Source organism: Megachile rotundata, chromosome 1 (genome assembly GCF_050947335.1).
Source record: "Megachile rotundata isolate GNS110a chromosome 1, iyMegRotu1, whole genome shotgun sequence".
Classification (NCBI taxonomy): domain Eukaryota; kingdom Metazoa; phylum Arthropoda; class Insecta; order Hymenoptera; family Megachilidae; genus Megachile; species Megachile rotundata.
The window spans coordinates 1592472-1611291 of NC_134983.1; the positions used below are offsets into that span (position 1 = coordinate 1592472).

An 18820-nucleotide genomic window follows, 5' to 3' on the forward strand; every position below is an offset into this window, starting at 1 on the left:
CATCGTTCCTGCCGTCTCTTTTGAATTTCTTTCTCCATTTTTTTCTTCATTTTGTTCCTTATTGCATTATTTTTTGTAACATTATTCCTAGTCATATTTTGCCAGAGATTAAAATTGTCTCTTCTCCCTTTCGCAACAAGGTCTAGAGGGGAGAGTCCCGCAATGACCCCCGTAGCCTCCTCCGAAGTTGACCTATACGCACAGCTTATCAGCTGTGCGCCTTTTCTGTAAATGCGGTTAATGATATTTAAATTTCTTCTACGTTTTAGTGAATCGGACCAAACCGGCGCCCCGTACAGAGTTATGGAGGCAACAACCGAGGCCAGCATTGCCCTTTTTTGGGCTCTCGGACCCTTCAGATTAGGTATTAGCCTGGCGAGGTTATTTAATGTAACTTCTACTTTGCTCTCAATCCATTCTAGATGATCCCTAAAATTGAAGTAGGGATCGATTATCATACCTAAATATTTAATATTCTTATTTGGGGTTACCTCATCATCTTTAATTTTAATAGGTTGCTGTAACCATTCCTTGTTTGTGGAGTAGACCCCAAAGACTATTGCCTCGGTCTTGTTCGGCGAAATCTGTAAACCCAGGCTCTCTATTAATGTAATGATGCCCACCAGTTCTCTACAGAGAATTGCAATCGTTTTTTTTTTTGCGTTCTTGCCAGACAGTAGGACTAGGGTATCATCTGCATAGCAAATGGCCCTAAGTCCTACTGCCATGCATTTTTTCAGGATCTTGTTGTACGCCAATATCCATAGTAAGGGTCCGAGAATCGAGCCCTGAGGGATTCCTCTGGTTACCTCGAATGTATACCTCCCCTCCTCCAGCTGCACCGAACTCTTTCTGTTATTTAGGTAAGAGCTAATAAGGGCTAGGAGGTACTGCGGGACCCCCATTCCCTTTATTGTGTCTATGATGGCGGGCCAACTTAATGAATTAAATGCATTTTTAATATCCAGCGCTATTCCTATGATCTTTTCTTTCTTTTCTCTTTTTTCTGTGACGAAGCCCATCAATTCCAGTAATGCATGGACCGTGGATCTGCCTTTTCTAAATCCATATTCATTATTTGACAGCTCATAGTTCTTTTCAACGTAACGCTCAATTCTACCAGCTATCACCCGCTCGAAGAGCTTCCCTACCTCGCTAATCAAGGAAATCGGTCGATATTTCTTTTCCTCCGCTTCTGGATTTTTTGGAATTAATACGACCTAGGCCTCTTTCCAAGCGCTTGGGAATTTAAGGCATCGGAGGGGGTAGGAAAGGAGCTCGGCCATTTCCTCCCCCCTCCCCAATGCCATCATTTTCACTACTCTCCCCGGGATACCATCCGGGCCCCGGGGCCTTGCCCGTTTTAATACCCTTCGCATATTCAATCAGCTCCTCCTTTTTAATTTTAAGCTCATCAATAGCGCCCCTCTTTATCTGATCCAGTGTAACTGCCGGGATTTCAGAAATTGCCTCTCCCTCGGGGAAGAGATTTTTAATTATTCCTATTCCTTCTCACGTTAAGAGGGGGTTCCTTTTCTTAAATTTTTTGAAAATAATTTTATATGCCATTCCCCAGACATCCCTGTCCAAATCCTTAATGAGTTTTTCCCAGCACTTGACCTTCTTGATCTTTATAATTTTCCTTAGCTCCTCTTTACACTGCCTATATTCCACTAGAGACTCCTCATATTCTTTCTTTTTGCTTTCCTTTTTCCTTTTGCCTGCGAGCCGCTTTGTTGCATTTTTCCCAAATCCGTTTAATTTCTTCGTCCCACTAATATGCATGGCCCTTCCTTCTGCCTCTTCCCCCACCCTTCTTTCTCAGGGTTCTGTCGCAGATGGATCCAATGACCACTAATTCTACCCTCCACCTGTTCCCATGGGGTACTGTCCTCCCACCAAGCCTTAAGTTTCATGCATTCCTTCACCAATTCTTTTAAAATAGTGTGTTTTTTCTTTTTCAGGTCTCCTGTAATCCAGCCTGGCGTGTCTAAGCCCACTTCTCTCGCGTTGCAGGTGAGTATGACCTCCTCCTTGACAGCAAATGTGATATATTTATGATCACTTAAGGTTATCTCCTCTTCTACTCTCCAATTCTTGATATTCTCATACAGGTTTCCTGTTATTAGCGTGATATCCACACTGGAGGTTCCCCTACCACCCTCGAATGTTATGACTCCTCTCTTGTTCGCACAGATAAAGTTATTTGTGTCTAACCAGTTCTCAATATACTTCCCTCTAGGGTCGATCTGTCTCTCTTTTGCATGCTCGATCTGGCTGAATAGGCATTGAGATCTCCCGCAATTATTATTTTTCTTTCTTTTCTTTCCTTTAGAATCGTATTAACCTCCACATCTATCTCCTCCCAACTTTTTTCAAAGTTTGACATTGCCCAATTCGGGGAGATCGAGAGTAGTATAATGTCACCATATGAGCAGGCGACGAAAGTCTTCCCCGTCCACTCCAATTTAAAGCCCTTCTTTAAGTTTCCCCCTAAGAGAGCGGATCCCCTGTCACCGCTCCAAAAGGCAATATTATTCCCCAGTGTCTTTGAAGGCTCGCTAATGAATGCCATATTAATATCCTCTCTTTCCAGCTTATTCACAAGAAGATCTAAAGCCATATTTTGTTACCTATGTACTTAAGGGTTAAGCCGAATCACATATTCAATAGAACAAATACAACAATATCAAGGCAACGTTGGTAACACAAAGGCGTGTCGACATCTTTGACATCTTAATTAATTATGAAATAACATAATGGACTTATTTAATTATTAGACTTATTTTTTAATTTCTCTGCAATCAATAAAAAAAATTATTAAATACATATATATAAGTCTGTACACCTCTAGCAAAGATGGTTAAAGTTAACAGAATATGTGAAGGTTCTTCAGGTTACGTGTATCGTTAATACTTTATGTACTTACAATTATATTCCATTTATATTCTTTAAATTAATTTTAGCATTTTGCATATTCAATGCGATGAAATTTGATTGGAAGTTTTGAATAAACTTCCATTTTACCACGGAAGCTGAAAAAGGAAGTTTTGAATTTTTAATAATTTTGGGCTTTATCGAATTTGCAGTTTCCATTAAATTTCATGAGAACCTTGAAATATAACGAGACCCTCACGGGTGTTCATCTTGCAATTCTATTAACTTTTTACACATATGAATTTGTTTCGGGATGGTCGCGCAGCTTCTACTTCCGCTTGGTTCGAAGGTGGATCGAGAATTAAAGATTATCGATAGTCGAGGTATATCGCAAGTCCTGATTGAACTTGAAAAAGATGGTTGAGAAACAGAAACTTTTTGATTTAAAAACCAATCGGTGGTTCTTGATTTTGTCCAGAAACAAAATAAATGATTAAATATTTCAATATATTTGTTTCAATATTTATATTACACTTATTTCGCCTGCGACGCCAAATAGATGGATCAATGCTCTACGAGCACCAAACCGTCACCATTTCTTTATAAAATTCGAGATCAGAACAGTGGGGAAAATAGGTGGAATTGTCACCTAAGCGTAATGCCATGATTTTCAAGAAAGCCAAAATCCGATAATGGGGACCTCTGGTGGCGAACTGGGAAGCTATAGACAAGGATAGATAGATCCTTGTCTCTCCAATGTATCTTTCTTTTCACGAGACGAGGCAAAATTCGTTTTCTGGCACGCGTGGCGAAACGATGGTGCCGTAGCAAGATCGACGGGCGCCCGCGGCATCGATTTTTAAAAAATTTTTATATGCGGATGTATGCACATGTAATTTTTTGTTGCAATTTTAGAGAAATAAAGGAATATATTGTTAATAATCGTTTATAGTTGTTAGTTTGTTTTTTCAGCAAATTAGTCATTTTTTCACGTACAACTGATTCTAAATGTGGTTGCGATGGACGTTCGGCACAGGATTTATGAATAATTTGTTTATTATTTAGTCTGAAATCATATATGCTAAACTGGTTCGAAGAAGATACCGTATCGCGTGAAATATAAGATGTATATACATTTGCACGTTCCTCGGAAGAAATAACGCAGATATAAGAGAAAAATCGATTGCTACTACGAGACGAAATAGTTAGTTGTATTAAAAATAGAAGAGACAAAAATTTATAAATAAAGCATATGCGTAATAAAAAGACTTTTTTAATAAAATGCACTGTTTGTAATAATTACCATAACTCTACATATTTTGTAAGATAGATATAGATTTAATGATAAAAGAATGTTATATACAAAAATAATTTATGTGATTGCTTTAATACTATTCCTGCAAGAGAAAGGATCAAAGGTCAGGTATAGGAAATATGTAATGTGTTTCGGGTGATTAAAATTTTTAACGTGAAAGAGATCGGCAAATGGAAAAGAAAGACAGATAGAATGTTGAATTGGTCGGCAAACAAGAAAGACTCGTGCGTGTTTTGTCTTTTGCATTCAAAAATCAAAATTCTTTATTTTTGGTTTTTCGTGAATGAAACTTTGATCATCGTATTCGTCTTGTTGTTCTAATTAAAATGAGACCAAACACGATATAATTTGAAGCATAATTACTGGTTTAGATTTGACGATAAAAGTTTCTGACGTAGAGGAGGATAGCGAGTGAAGAAGAAAGAGACACTGCGGGCGTGGCAGTCAGCAAAGATCAAAAGTCTGTTCAATTGTTTGCAATGCTTATGCATTGCTAACTTTTTTATTTTTGATCTATTTTGTATACAACTTGTTTCATCATATTCGTGACATTTTCCTGATTAAAATGAGACCAAACACGACGTAATTTCAGTTATATGTACTTGCAATATCTTATTGGAGTAAAGTCATCAATGTACGCGTAACATCTTACGTCGTAGTCCGTTATGTGTCGGAACGTAAGACACTTTTCGAAGTAAACAATTGGCTGAGAGGTGAGGAGTCCTGCCTCGTAATCTGTGCATCCTGTTTGTCGTAGGTTCGATCCCACTGAAGGTGGTTTCTTTTCATGTTACGTTTTTCATTTTTTTTCTTTTGTAATTGTGAAATTATAAATAAATGTGGCGACTGTACCGACAGCGTCACATGCGCCCTCTGGACAGTTCCTATTTTTAGTTACTTTTTATTTCTTAGGTTAAGTTGTAAATAGTAGTTGGTAAGACTAGTTTATAAGGAACGCGGCGCGAAAAAGAAGAACGTCGTTCTTCCACTTCTTGTACGAAAGAAAAAGAGTCAGCACGTGCGCGTCTTAATAAAAAGTACAATCCTTGCAAATAGCGAGAAAAGTCGTCGTACGTCATTTCCTACACCAGGTTCTCCTTCGCGAACCTCAGTCCCCATATAATTGGTGCCGAAACTGGTGAATTTTCATAAAAGGAGAGAAAAAATGAGTACGGAAGGAAGTGCAACCGACGCTCCGGTGGACGCCATGCGGCATGAGATACAGGCAAGTGAATTTCGGAACGTAAAGCTTCCTGCGTTCTGGAAAGAAGAACCGCGCTTGTGGTTTATCATGCTAGAAAGAGAGTTCGCAGCATACGGCGTGCGAGCCGATGCTGTAAAAAGCTCCGCGGTAGTCCGAAGTTTAGATCAGGACACGATGAAGATCGTACTAGATGTAATAGAGGCCCCGCCGGATAAAAGTACATATAATGACATAAAACGCGCATTGATAGAAAGGCTAGCCAGGTCGGACGAAGCTAACTTAAGACATCTCCTATCTGGCCTCGAACTGGGCAACAGAAGACCGTCCGAGCTCCTAAGGGAGATGAGCCAGCTCGCGGGGGCGAACGTTGGGGAGAGCGCACTCCGCGCGCTGTGGATCCAGCGGCTTCCGGGCAGGGTGCAGGAGATCCTGTCTATAATCGATGATGCGGACCTGCAAAGATTGGCGAAAGTCGCCGATAAAACAATGGAGCGTTCGGCAGCCGAAGTGTCGGCCATTGCCGATTTCACCCACGCCAAGCGGGACACAATGGCGGACGCAACGCGGGACGACAGGCCCGGACACCAAGATGGCGAATTGGCGGCAATCGCGAGGCGATTGTCTCGCGTGGAGATCGAGCTGACCAGGAGAAACCGCAATCGCAGCAAACAGCATTTCTACAGAAGGAGGAGCGCCAGCCGGGACGACAGCACGAAACGGAACGGGTTGTGCTGGTTCCACCATAAATTCGCCGAGCAGTCCTGGAAATGCAGGAAGCCGTGCAGCTGGACAGGTCCGGACAAACGTGGACCAGAAAAAAACTAAAGGCGACGTCCCAAGTCGAGGCAGTTGGCGACGTGCAGCAGAAATATCGCCTCAGCATCCGAGACACCAGGAGCAGGATGGAGTTTCTGATCGACACGGGCGCAGATGTTTCAATAATTCCGCGATCATTGGGAGGTAAGAATCGGAAGGTAGGCTCGTTTAAATTATACGCGGCAAACGGGGCAGTCATCAATACATACGGCGAAAAATTATTATCTCTAAACTTAGGCCTTCGCCGAGAATTCCCCTGGCGATTTATAATGGCCGATGTTTCTAAGCCGATAATAGGGGCGGATTTTTTACATTTTTTCAACTTATTGGTAGATCTTAGAAATAAAAGACTATTAGACAACAATACTCAAATACACAGAAATATGACACTCCGCAGAACCGATGTCCCATCAGTATCTACAGTAGACAGGGGCAATACATTTAATTCGTTGTTAAAAGAATACGTAGATATCACTAAACCTACTGTACACAAAAATATAAAACATAAGGTGTGTCATGAAATAGTCACGTCCGGACCCCCGTTCGCTGAGCGAGCGCGACGCCTGCCTCCCGAGAAATTGAAAATAGCTCGAGCAGAGTTCGAGCAAATGATTAGAGAAGGCATTTGCCGCCCTTCAACGAGTCAATGGGCGAGTCCGTTGCACATGGTTACGAAAAAGACCGGCGGTTGGCGACCTTGTGGGGACTACCGCCGTCTGAATGGCATTACAAAACCGAATAAATATCCGTTGCCACATATACATGATGTGGCGCATAGATTCGACGGAAGTAAGGTATTTTCAAAAATTGATTTATCGCGAGCTTATTTCCAGGTACCTATAGCACCTGAGGACATAGAAAAAACCGCGGTAATCACCCCATTTGGTTTGTACGAGTTCACAGTAATGCCGTTCGGATTGTGTAACGCTGCCCAAACTTTTCAAAGACTGATGGACACGATATTGCGTGGTCTTGATTTTTGTCAATGTTATATCGACGATATAATCGTAGCGTCTCCCGATTTAGAGACACACGAGAAACATCTGCGCGCGTTGTTCGACAAGCTCCGGGAAAACGGTTTAGTAATAAATATTTCAAAATGTAAATTCGCGGAAACTAGTGTAGAGTACTTAGGATGTAAGGTTAGTAATAAGGGAATCGCTCCGCTGGACGAGCGGATCCAAGCGATCAAAAATTATCCGAAGCCGGAGACGCTAGCGGATCTCCGTAGGTACATAGGCGTAATCGGATTTTACCGTAGGTTCCTTCCTCACGCCGCGGAATGGCTGGACCCTCTGCACAAGCTCCTGAAAGGAGCTAAGAAAAGGGACAGGAGGCCAGTTTGTTGGGACGATGGATCCGAAAAGGCGTTCGAGGAGACAAAGAATCATCTGGCTAACGCTTCCCTGCTGCATTATCCGAAGGAGAATGCAGCGTTGGCGCTGCGCACAGACGCATCCGACGTCGCAGTAGGGGCAGTGTTGGAGCAATTTAGTGACAGTAAATGGGAGCCACTCGGTTTTTTCTCTAGGAAATTAGATAAGACACAAGTAAAGTACAGTGTATATGACAGAGAACTTTTGGCCATTTACAAAAGCATAAAGTTTTTTAGACACTTTGTAGAAGGCAGAGAGATGCATATACAAACGGATCACAAGCCGTTGGTATATGCATTTCAGCAAAAAGCCGATAAAGCTAGCCCGCGACAATTAAGACAATTGGATTTCATAAGCCAATTCACGACAAAGATCGTGTACGTAGAAGGCGACAAAAATATTGTAGCCGACGCGTTTTCTAGAATACAAACAATAGAATTACCAGTTGTCATCTCGACGGAAGAATTAATACTAGCACAATCGCAAGACGACGAACTAAAAGATATAATATCCGCGAACTCCAACAAATGGAATCTTCAGAAAATACTTGTAGAAGGTTCAGATAGATGTTTGTATGGAGACGTGATAAAAAATAATATCAGACCTTACGTGCCAAAAGTACTTAGAAGAAAAATTTTTGATAATGTTCATAATTTGTCGCACCCGAGTGGGCGAGCCACCAAAAAATTAATCTCTAGAAGTTTTATGTGGCCTTTAATGAACAGAGACGTAACCGAGTGGTCCCGTACATGCGTGCCTTGCCAAATAAGTAAGATCCATCGTCACAACAGGCTGGCACCCGAGAAGATAGAGATACCAAAGGGTCGCTTTGAACATATCCACGTAGATCTAGTCGGACCTTTACCTGTAATTAATAACTATAAATATTGCCTTACGATTATAGATAGATTTACCAGATGGCCAGAAGCAGTGCCAATTACCGACTGTTCAGCCGATAAAGTAGCAACGGCTTTGTACTCGGCGTGGATAACAAGATTCGGAGCCCCAGCCACCATTACGTCCGATCAGGGGACGCAATTCGAGTCCCAGCTGTTCCAGTCCCTGGCCAAACTGATCGGATGTAATAAGACAAGGACCACCGCGTACCATCCCCAATCAAACGGTATGATTGAGAGGTGGCATAGGTCACTTAAGGCAGCGATAATGTGTCACGAGACACGAAATTGGGTCGAGATACTTCCCACGGTCCTACTGGGTCTCCGAACTAGTTTTAAAAACGATATTGGAGCATCTGCGGCGGAAATGGTATACGGCACTCCCATAAAATTGCCGGGAGAGTTTTTCATGGCTCAAGACGAAACTACAAATCCGCAAATATTTTTAGAGAAATTTAGGCAACATATCAGACAAATTAAACCAAGTCCAATATCGCACCATAGCACTCAAAAGACATTTACTCATAAAAATTTATATACATGTTCGCACGTATTTTTGCGAGTAGACGCAGTTCGAAAACCTTTAGAACCGCCTTACGAAGGTCCATTTAGAGTAGTGCAGAGGGTTACCGATCGAATATTTAAAATTGATTATAAAGGAAGCGAAATCAATGTATCGGTCAATAGATTAAAACCTGCGTTTTGTGAAACTACCGAGACTGAAAGAAATAGCGTACCAAAGACTTATGTAAAAAAAAGAGTTACATTCGCGCGTTAACGCACTCGGAGGGGAGTGATGTGGCGACTGTACCGACAGCGTCACATGCGCCCTCTGGACAGTTCCTATTTTTAGTTACTTTTTATTTCTTAGGTTAAGTTGTAAATAGTAGTTGGTAAGACTAGTTTATAAGGAACGCGGCGCGAAAAAGAAGAACGTCGTTCTTCCACTTCTTGTACGAAAGAAAAAGAGTCAGCACGTGCGCGTCTTAATAAAAAGTACAATCCTTGCAAATAGCGAGAAAAGTCGTCGTACGTCATTTCCTACACCAGGTTCTCCTTCGCGAACCACAGTCCCCACATAAATATAGCATGTGGCGTCATCTTGCAGTGCGAGCAATGCATTTCGTTAGAAATGCATAAAAAAAATAATTGAAAAATGCACTTCCTTCTCCTTGTTCGTAAAATGAAAACGCGCGCGGTGTAAATTGGTGTATGAGAAAGTTATCCCAGCATTATTAATTAATCTTGAAGTTAATATGTGTATTCTTTGTGTTTAACATTAAACAATTAATTTGTAATTGGAAGTGTGTTATTAGTTTTTGATTTTCTCCGATCCTGATTATTTAACAGTAATAATATTAAAATAAATTCAGTGTTTTTAAATAATTGTTATTTACAAGATATAAAACATCTGCAATTAATAGTATACATGTACAATAATATTTAATACATGTAATAGAGATCCTAATCACGTACAATATTAATTACATATTATGAAAATAAAAATCGAAATAGTGAGGCAGGTTATGACTGTTCATGTGTTGTGTACAAATGCAATTCCCCTTCCAATGAGACGTTTCTTCGCAGTAAAGAATGAGTGTGTCATCAGGATGAATTGTATCGTTGACGACAGTTCTGTATCGGCTATGGCCACGAAAGAATAAAATAAAGAAGTAAAATATTTTAAACGTGCTCACTTCGCAATAATCGATAGAAAAGTGAATGAAGAGCAAGATGTAACCGAGTGTCATATATGATTTTCAAACTTTGTCGTAGATTGGCGCTCCATAAAGATTGCTCTTTATTTTTTACTATTATTTTTATGATATCACTTCGTTAACTTATTAGTGTGTTAATTTCATTATTTGTTCGTTATAATTTCCTATTCGTTCAAAAGGAAATAATTATATATCGTAGAAAAGATCTGGAAAATTGTTAAAAAAACATAAAACATAACTAATTTATTATATATTATTTCTGGAATTAATATTTTGTGTTTGCACATGATACATTTGAAAAGAAAATATCATGATACGATTGCTATTAGTTTTGATGCAAACTATTTTTTAATGGTGGGCCGTTTCAGCGGTACCCTCTGGGGTGCCATATGTATGTACGTATAGCCAGTCCTGAACCCAGTCAGCACCAAGCCGCGCGATATGCCAGCGGCCATGTTGTTATTCAAACGGCTCGGATGTATCGCATTCTCCCATCCCAAACGCCTCTGCGAAAAAGTAATATTTCGACATGATTTCTTTTGCATACTATTGTCGGAAGGTTAATGTAGGTCGCTCTCGGAGCCGATTTTGCAATTTTGTCCAAAACAATTTTATGCACTGAAAACTGACATTTCTTATAGAAGAAAATTTTTCACGTCCCATTTTTCCAAAATCGGCCCCAAGAGCGACCTAGATTAAACCTCTGAGAGTAGTATACAAAAGAAATCATGTCGAAATATTACTTCTTCGCAGAGTCGTTTGGGATGGGAGAATGCGTGTTTTCTCGTAACATCCTATTTACCGTCCTTGTCTCTCCTAACCAAAACCCCAGTAAGTAGACAGAGAACATACGACTAACTTCACACCGCTCGATCTAGTGAATTTCATTACTCCTAAACGGAAATAAAGTAAAGTAAGATTTGAGCGTAACATTATTATAAGCTTGTGGGGAAAGGATAGTGACTGCACGTGCCGTTGTGTACGAGATCTTTATTACGACTGGTCTTCCATGGCGTCTCCCGCCGTTGGCGTCGTACCAACCTGCGAGACGCATGAGTACAAGCCCTAAGCTTTAGGCTTGCTATACCAGCGCCACACCGGGAACTATTTGTCCCCTACAAGCTAAATTCATGTAATAACAGACTACGTTTCCATCGAGGGTCCAAATCGGGTCAGAGTCGGGTTAGAGTCGGGTTGGAGTCAGCGCTCGTACGGTGGAAACGCCAAAGGTTTAGTTGAACTCTACCCTACAAAATTTTAGGGTAGCGTTCAGTTGAGGTTCGGTGGAAACGACAAGAGTCGAGTTCGTGTTGCCAACATAACAAATCCAAATTGCATTGTGTATCACGTGCTGTATTAATCGGTGTAGAAGAGGTTACTATTACTTTTTGTCGGTGATCTTGTAATCTGAGAAATAATTTTTGTATGTTATTTTGATATTCTAAAATTAATATTGCTCAGCTTTACATGTCAGAATATGGTAGTTGACTTTGTGCAGTTGGTAATGTTCAACCCAACTCCAACCCCAACGTAACTCTGATCCCATGGAAACAGGCAAGGCAACTTAACTCTAACCCGACTCTGACCCGATTTGGACCCTCGATGGAAACGTAGTCACAGAAGATTCGTTTGACTGGTAGTAATACCAACACTATAAAACAAAAAAACAGTCGCAATAAAAGTAATTGTACGGCAACTTCATCATCAACTTACCATACTGTCAACGAAACGTCGAAAATGTGGGCAAAACGTACGAATAGTGATGAAATTTTATCGAGTTTATTATAACGATTAAGTCATGCAATCATGTGGTCGAAGAAACATGAAACGATGACCCGCGATGAATGCAGAAAATGTTTACGATGTTTAGGTAAGGTTATGTTCCCATTCATTTTTGTTTTTTTTTTGCATCAGTAATATGTAATTCTTTACAGTCACAAAATGAATTATACGCATCGGAGGTGCAATTTTAATAATAAACCACGCATTGAATATTATAATACGCGTGATATATATCATTGAGATATAGAAAAGGGAAAGAACATCCGAAGAACAGTTTTCGATTATCATCATTATTTATGAATGTATTAATTATTACTGCTGTATAAAAATGTATCTACGTGTTATTAAATATAACTACATTTTGTCAATCTTTTTCTTAAAGCTAATGATATTTTCATTGTTATTCAAAAATATTATTTAATTTTGTTTTTACTGTTAGCATGATTATACTATGCATTAGGTTATATGATGTAAGATTAATTACTTCTTATTACCATATTACGACTGTGTTTTAAATATTAGATGCAATAATTATTTACATTATTTTTAAATTGACCAAACGTATTATTAAAATAGAATAGTAGTATTTTCTTCTTCACAATTTGAAATTCTATAAAATACAATTGAAAAACTACAAAGTTTATATTTTGAGAGCAAAAACAAAATTGTCTTTAAATTCTTTATATATATCTTAAATTAATTAATTTAAATAAAGTAAACCACAAAAAATAATAAGAGTAATATCTGTTTGATTAAGTTTGCTCAGTTTTTACATATTAACATAACATTTGTTAAAAATTTCTTATAATCATGATATGATTTATATAAATGAGATAATTTGTTATTAACAGAGTTGGATGCTTATGGAAGTATGGTATCTGTCCTACGTGCTCAAGGCCCTTTCACTAATGAAAAACAAAAATTATTACAAGAACTTGCTAAAGTTTTACATATTTCAAATGAAAGACATCGTGCTGAAGTCCGAAGAGCTGTTAACGATGAAAAGTTAGCAACAATAGCTGAACAGTATGTATTTATTAATTAATTATTTTTTAAAAATAATAGTATTTTAAATAAATTTCTGTATTAAATTTCTAAATTCTTATATTCAACTCAAAAAAATTTTCTGAATTTAGGTTGAATGGTCCAAATACTGGCACAGATTGGACTATAGAAGGTCGTCGTGTTATTCCACTTTTACCAAGATTAAAAGCTCGATCTGCTTTTACAACGATAGCAAATAGCTTGGCCCTTGCAACGGTAGCAGCAAACAGAAGAAACTTCCCTGTTCATGAAAAAACGGAGGATGCAAAAGGTTTTAAGGAAAAATTATATCTATTTTTGGTAAATGTGTGGTTTTAGTTTATGTAATATAGTGTATGACTGTAGAAGTGTAAGTTAAGCAAATTTGGTAGATTAATGTTTTTCTATATATAAGTAAAAGAAAACAGTAACAAATCATTTATATACTCATTTTAATAGATACTAAAAATGAATCTCCAGCGAAGATGAAAGTTCAAGAAAAATTGCTTAATAATTCCGAATTTTTACTTAATGAAGATAAATCAAGTGATGAAAATATGGTAAAATTAGTTACTTGTTTAATGAATAATACAGAAATGTATTCCATTTACTTTCTTTATCTCATATATTTCGTTATTGTAGGAATTAAATAAAGATAAGGGGGAAAGTAATGAGAGTAATAATTTCGAGATTAGTGAAAAATGTAATGTTTCTGAAAAACGTAAACCTTCTTCTCCTTTACAATCTCTTCCAAACAAGGTAATTAAGCAATGATTAATTTTATTTGTAATTGATTCAGTCTTAATAGTCACCCTATGTCAATAGGTTTTAGTAGTATCTTCAAGTTCAGTAGGAACTCTAAATCATAGTACTGCTGAGAAAGGATCATTTGAAAATACTCTTCATTTATCACAAATACCAACAAATTCATTACAGCATCAAAATGTTACAATAATACCACTTAATATTAATCGTGGAGAAAACACTACAGGTTATTGTTTTTAGTCCATATATTTAAAATATACTTTTTAGAAAGTAATACTGCAATTTTTCAAATTATTTATATTTGAAATCAGATTCAAAGGAATCGACAGTGCAAGAAAGTGGTAGTAGTCAGTCAGTGAGATCATCTGGCAATCATATGAATGCAGTAATTCCAGTAGGTACAACGAATATTACAAAAACTAAGGGGAAAATAATTACAACCCAAAATAAGCTTAATACAAAAATTGGAGCTGCAATTTTAATGTCTAATAATGTGTCATGTGCATCAGAAAATAATGTACAATCTGATTCTCAGGATATATCGAACCAGGATAGTTTAAGTATGAATACATTTTTTTACAAAGATACAATCTAATTTGTGATCATAATTAATTGTCTTAAATCTTGTACATTGTTACAGATTCTAAAGTACCATCTATAACCCATAACTTACAAAAGACATCAAACATTGAGAATTCAAATTCAGTTGGTAGCCATGCAAAACGCATTATCCCATTAATACATCCTAATGTAAAACCTTCAATAACTAAGACTATTACATCAAGTACTTGAATTTTTGTTTAACTATAAATTAATGCTCAGAAGTTATGCTACATTAATATATTCTTTTAAAATCGTTTTTAGATAATTCACATCAACTTATGACTGTAAACCCTGTTACAACTGTTTCCAATGGACCAGGACCACCCCAAGCTAAACAAGTAGCAACATTAACTTGTAAAAAGTTGCCTACAACACTCAGTAATCAAACCACTGCCAAAATGGTATAACCTTATATTTATAAACATTCGGTGGAACATCAGTTCTACAAATCTTAAGATTTAGTCTGAAAATAACATATTTGTCATTTTTTAGGGTGTTACATTAAACTCTAATACAACTGTAAATATAGCTCATCATTCAGATACGAAATTAGGATCAAAAACGAACGTGATTGTTATACAAAAGGGTCAAACCAAAGGTGTAACTCTTTCTCATGGAGGCAAGGTACAACAAATATTGAATTTGTAAAAATAACAGTTGTAAGTTTTATATTTTAAATTTATTAAAAAATGCGGACATTTTAGGAAGTATTAGGAACAATGATAATGGGTGCAAAGGGTTTATGTGTCACAAGTCAACATAATGCCTCTATTAGTGTGCTACCGCGTCATATTACACTCAATAATGGAGATCAAGCTGTAACTATGTTATCTACAACTAATTCATCTCATACAGAATCTGTAACGTCTAATATAAAGGTAATATCCGTTTTCTTTCTATTTGCAATTTATTAAAAGCAGAGGTATATTTTAATTTTATTATAATAACTACTCGTAAAATATTTTATTATTATAAAAAGTTTTATTATAAAACTTTTAACTCTTATCGGACTACAATGTCTAACTAAAGATTCACCGCCGGATATAAACTTCTTTTCCAAAATTATTACAATTATTAATCAAATATCTACATATAAAAGTACTTTGTATTCAAATGAATGTATGATAGTAATTTATATCATATTTAATGTTCATCATATTTTAATGTAAAAATAATTAACGAATCTTTTTAAAGCTCTTTTTTTCAAACAATTCATATTCAGTAAACGTATTTTATAAATTTTCTTGCACTGAATATGAATCTGAAACTGTTCCTTCGCCAGTATCTTCAGCTCTAAAAAATTCCGATTTCCAGAAAAGAAATGTAAATTTGAAGATGTTTCGCATTTAAACAGTAATAGTAAATTACTTAATTTTAATACGAAATTATTCTATGTATTCTTTCGACTAAAGTGGTATAAATTATTGTTACTTTAAAACCGTTTAAATGTTTATTCTTTATTATTATTGTGCCTAAAATAAGCTGAACAAATTTTAAAACAATTTGAAACATTTATAGAAAATGCCTCACTATCATATTTTAGTTTGTAAAAGTTTACTTGAACATGTAGGAAAATTTAGTTAAATCAGCCTGAATTCAATTGATTGAGTACATTAAGAGGTAAATAACGTCCAAAATAAATCTTACGCAATAAGAGCAAGATGAAACCTTGGTGATTACATATGGCCGATAAGGGTTAATATGTAATGTCATATAATTATTATAAAAGTTATAATAATAACTAATGTTACATAATAATACTAGGTATCTATCTAGTTATTATTATAAAAGTTACTGTGATTTTTAAAAACATATACTTTATACTTTTCAGTCTGGTAATACCATTATGTTCAATCTTCGTCAGGATGTTATAGAAAAAAGTAAAACATTATCTCATCTCTTTGAATCAGCTACTGCTCTTACCTCTGAATCTAAGACTGTGATACAAAATACAAATACTCGTCTTTCGAAAGAACCAAGTAACAATGATTTACATGTACAGGATAAAGAATTAGTTGTAAAAACTGATGCTATAATTACTACTGTTAAAGATGAAAAACACAGGTCAGTTTGAAACTATCGAAATGTATTACAAAATTGTTGTTAAAAAGTGCATGTAATATCAACAACTAACTTTATAATTACTTTGAAAACCTTTTGTAAATTATTCATTGTAAATTAATAATATGTTTTATGTGCAAAATATTTTGCAAATTGAAATATATCCAAAAACGTAAGCTTCTTAATAGACTTAAAAAGTGTAAATTTTTTACGACATTAATGAATACGATTTACCGCATGCATAATGAAAATACTACTACAAATGATTTGAAAATAAAATATAAATTATTTTACTTTTGATTATGAAATTTTTTTATTTTTAAATTTCATTACATTTTATGAAATATACATATTTTTTGTCATTTCTGCTACGATTAATTAATATTTTTCTCTTTAAGGAAAGTAAAAATATATATACAAACGCAAATTTTTTATTTAAAGAATTCTATGGATCCTATGCAATGTTTAAAAAGTAAACAAATACTTTCAAATTCAAAGTAATGTGTACATACATAAGGTAAATTAATGAAATTATATTTAATAACATTCATTGTTAGTCTTACTTTGATATTGTCAAACGTTGATTATACTTTTTTATAATTGATGGATTATAAGTGAGTGATCTGTAGGGCTCGTATAATTTAAATGATTTTGAACAATTACAGTTTTTAATCTCAAAAACATTTTTAAATTCAATTTTACATAGTGATGTAAAAAAAATATTATTTTACACAAACAGTAGTAAAATAATATAAAATTGAAACTATGATTGACTGTTTCAAATTTAATAATGTTTGAAAACTTTATATATAATCATAATAAAATTGAGAATTATAAAAATCAAAATCAAAATTTGTGTAGTGTACATATTATTGAAACAAACAATACGATTATATAGGAAGATATAAATATAATATATATAATATATATATACATATATTTCATAGCATATATTTCTGTATACTGTTTCATTCCCTTCAGTTTTTTAAAAAATGATATTTTATTATGCCAGTGCTTTATAAACTTAATACTAAATGAAATAAATAATTTGATGACTTGTTCATCCAATTTGTAAATTTTTGATTATTCATTACTCAGTAGAATATTAATAAAAATAATATTTTATAATATTTTCAAAAATCTTCTAATAGATTATAATTTCTTTTAATAGAGAGAAATGTAACTTTTTTATTAACATCTTTTTTAATACTGGCAATACCTGTTAACCTTGATATCCTTTTTTTTATACATATTATTTAATTATAAATGGAATTAAATAAATTTATTTACAAATTAATTTAAAATACATTCGGTAGTATATTTTTTGGTACCAAAAACAAAAAATGAATCGAGAAATTATGTCAAATATTATCACTTTTATATTGTAAAAATATTTAAAGTGCTATTAGCAGAAAAAAAAAATTGTAATTATTATATTAGCTTTTTTATGCTTTGGAATATTTTTTATATTTGACAATTGTTTTGATATGTACTATATAAATTCTTATTAAAACAAATTAATTTTTTTGCCTGATAATAAAAACTTATTATGTTATAGTCAAATAAGATGATACATTTAAGTTATAATCAGATAGACAAATTTAATTTTGCAATTCTGTACTTGTCCATACTGTGTTACTCAGATAATATATGTAAAATAGATTTTGTTACATTTTATATGTATCTAAGGTAACTAGAGATACTTTTACAAATTAACCGGAATGTCTGTGCAGTAAAATCCCCGTAACTGCTCGTGATATAGGGATGAAAGTGGACAGTTATGGCGAATAATCGCAGATTTTTTAGTCAATTTCACAAAACAAAGTCACCGATGTCGAACAGTAAACCGTCGACAAAGTCAAACACTGATATAGTGATGTAGTTGCAGTTGAAAATCGTGTGTTTATATGATGCATTCTAATATATTAATCATATACACATGATTCTCAGCTGTAACTACATTAATGAGTATTGCGTTGGAGACATTCGCGTATTTTACATGTTGATACGTTCCTCAAGGCCGATTCGCAACATTGATAGAGATAGCGATGATCAGTTAAACTGCCGCTTCAGGAGTTAAGGGGATTTAACTGTAATAAGTCGAATTAACGTGTATACAAATTATAATTTTTAAATTAATTTAATATGTACAAACAAAAATAATGAAATTAGGAAGAACATGTTTTTTTGAAAGAAAATCATCTGCTTTTCAATAAAAATACGTACAGTTAAGAAAGAAGTAGTAATGATTTTCTAATTGACAAATTTCCAATGTGAACTGCTTAAAGTATATATCGAATTTAATATTACTGTATATATATTTGTATAGCTTTATAACTCGATAACTGATTATTTTTATCAGATTTATAAAAAAAATATTATTT

General features: G+C 35.2%; 1 protein-coding gene across 5 annotated transcripts; it reads left to right on the forward strand.

Annotated features, from left to right (window-relative positions):
* Positions 1-11366: 11366 nt before the first annotated feature.
* On the forward strand, positions 11367-18614 carry LOC100874885 (uncharacterized). 5 transcript variants are annotated; one of them, XM_076535579.1, is made up of 14 exons: positions 11367-12072; positions 12137-12314; positions 12836-13010; positions 13121-13299; positions 13467-13567; positions 13650-13766; positions 13833-13998; positions 14084-14332; positions 14413-14556; positions 14637-14776; positions 14868-14999; positions 15080-15253; positions 16207-16439; positions 16835-18614. In XM_076535579.1, the coding sequence occupies exons 3-14, from the start codon at positions 12856-12858 to the stop codon at positions 16935-16937; spliced, it is 1893 nt and encodes a 630-aa protein (XP_076391694.1). In that variant the 5' UTR covers positions 11367-12072; positions 12137-12314; positions 12836-12855; the 3' UTR covers positions 16938-18614. The 5 variants fall into 5 exon arrangements, with proteins under 5 accessions (XP_076391694.1, XP_076391690.1, XP_012137014.1 ...); XM_076535575.1 differs by having other exon boundaries at positions 12137-12286; XM_012281624.2 differs by lacking the exon at positions 12137-12314.
* Positions 18615-18820: the final 206 nt, after the last annotated feature.

Coding starts and splice junctions, on each gene's coding strand:
- LOC100874885 (XM_012281624.2), top strand. CDS start 12,009: ATGTGGTCGAAGAAACATGAAACGATGACCCGCGATGAATGCAGAAAA. Junction 13,011..13,120: donor TTAGCAACAATAGCTGAACA/GTATGTATTTAT, acceptor TTCTGAATTTAG/GTTGAATGGTCCAAATACTG. Junction 15,254..16,206: donor CTGTAACGTCTAATATAAAG/GTAATATCCGTT, acceptor TATACTTTTCAG/TCTGGTAATACCATTATGTT.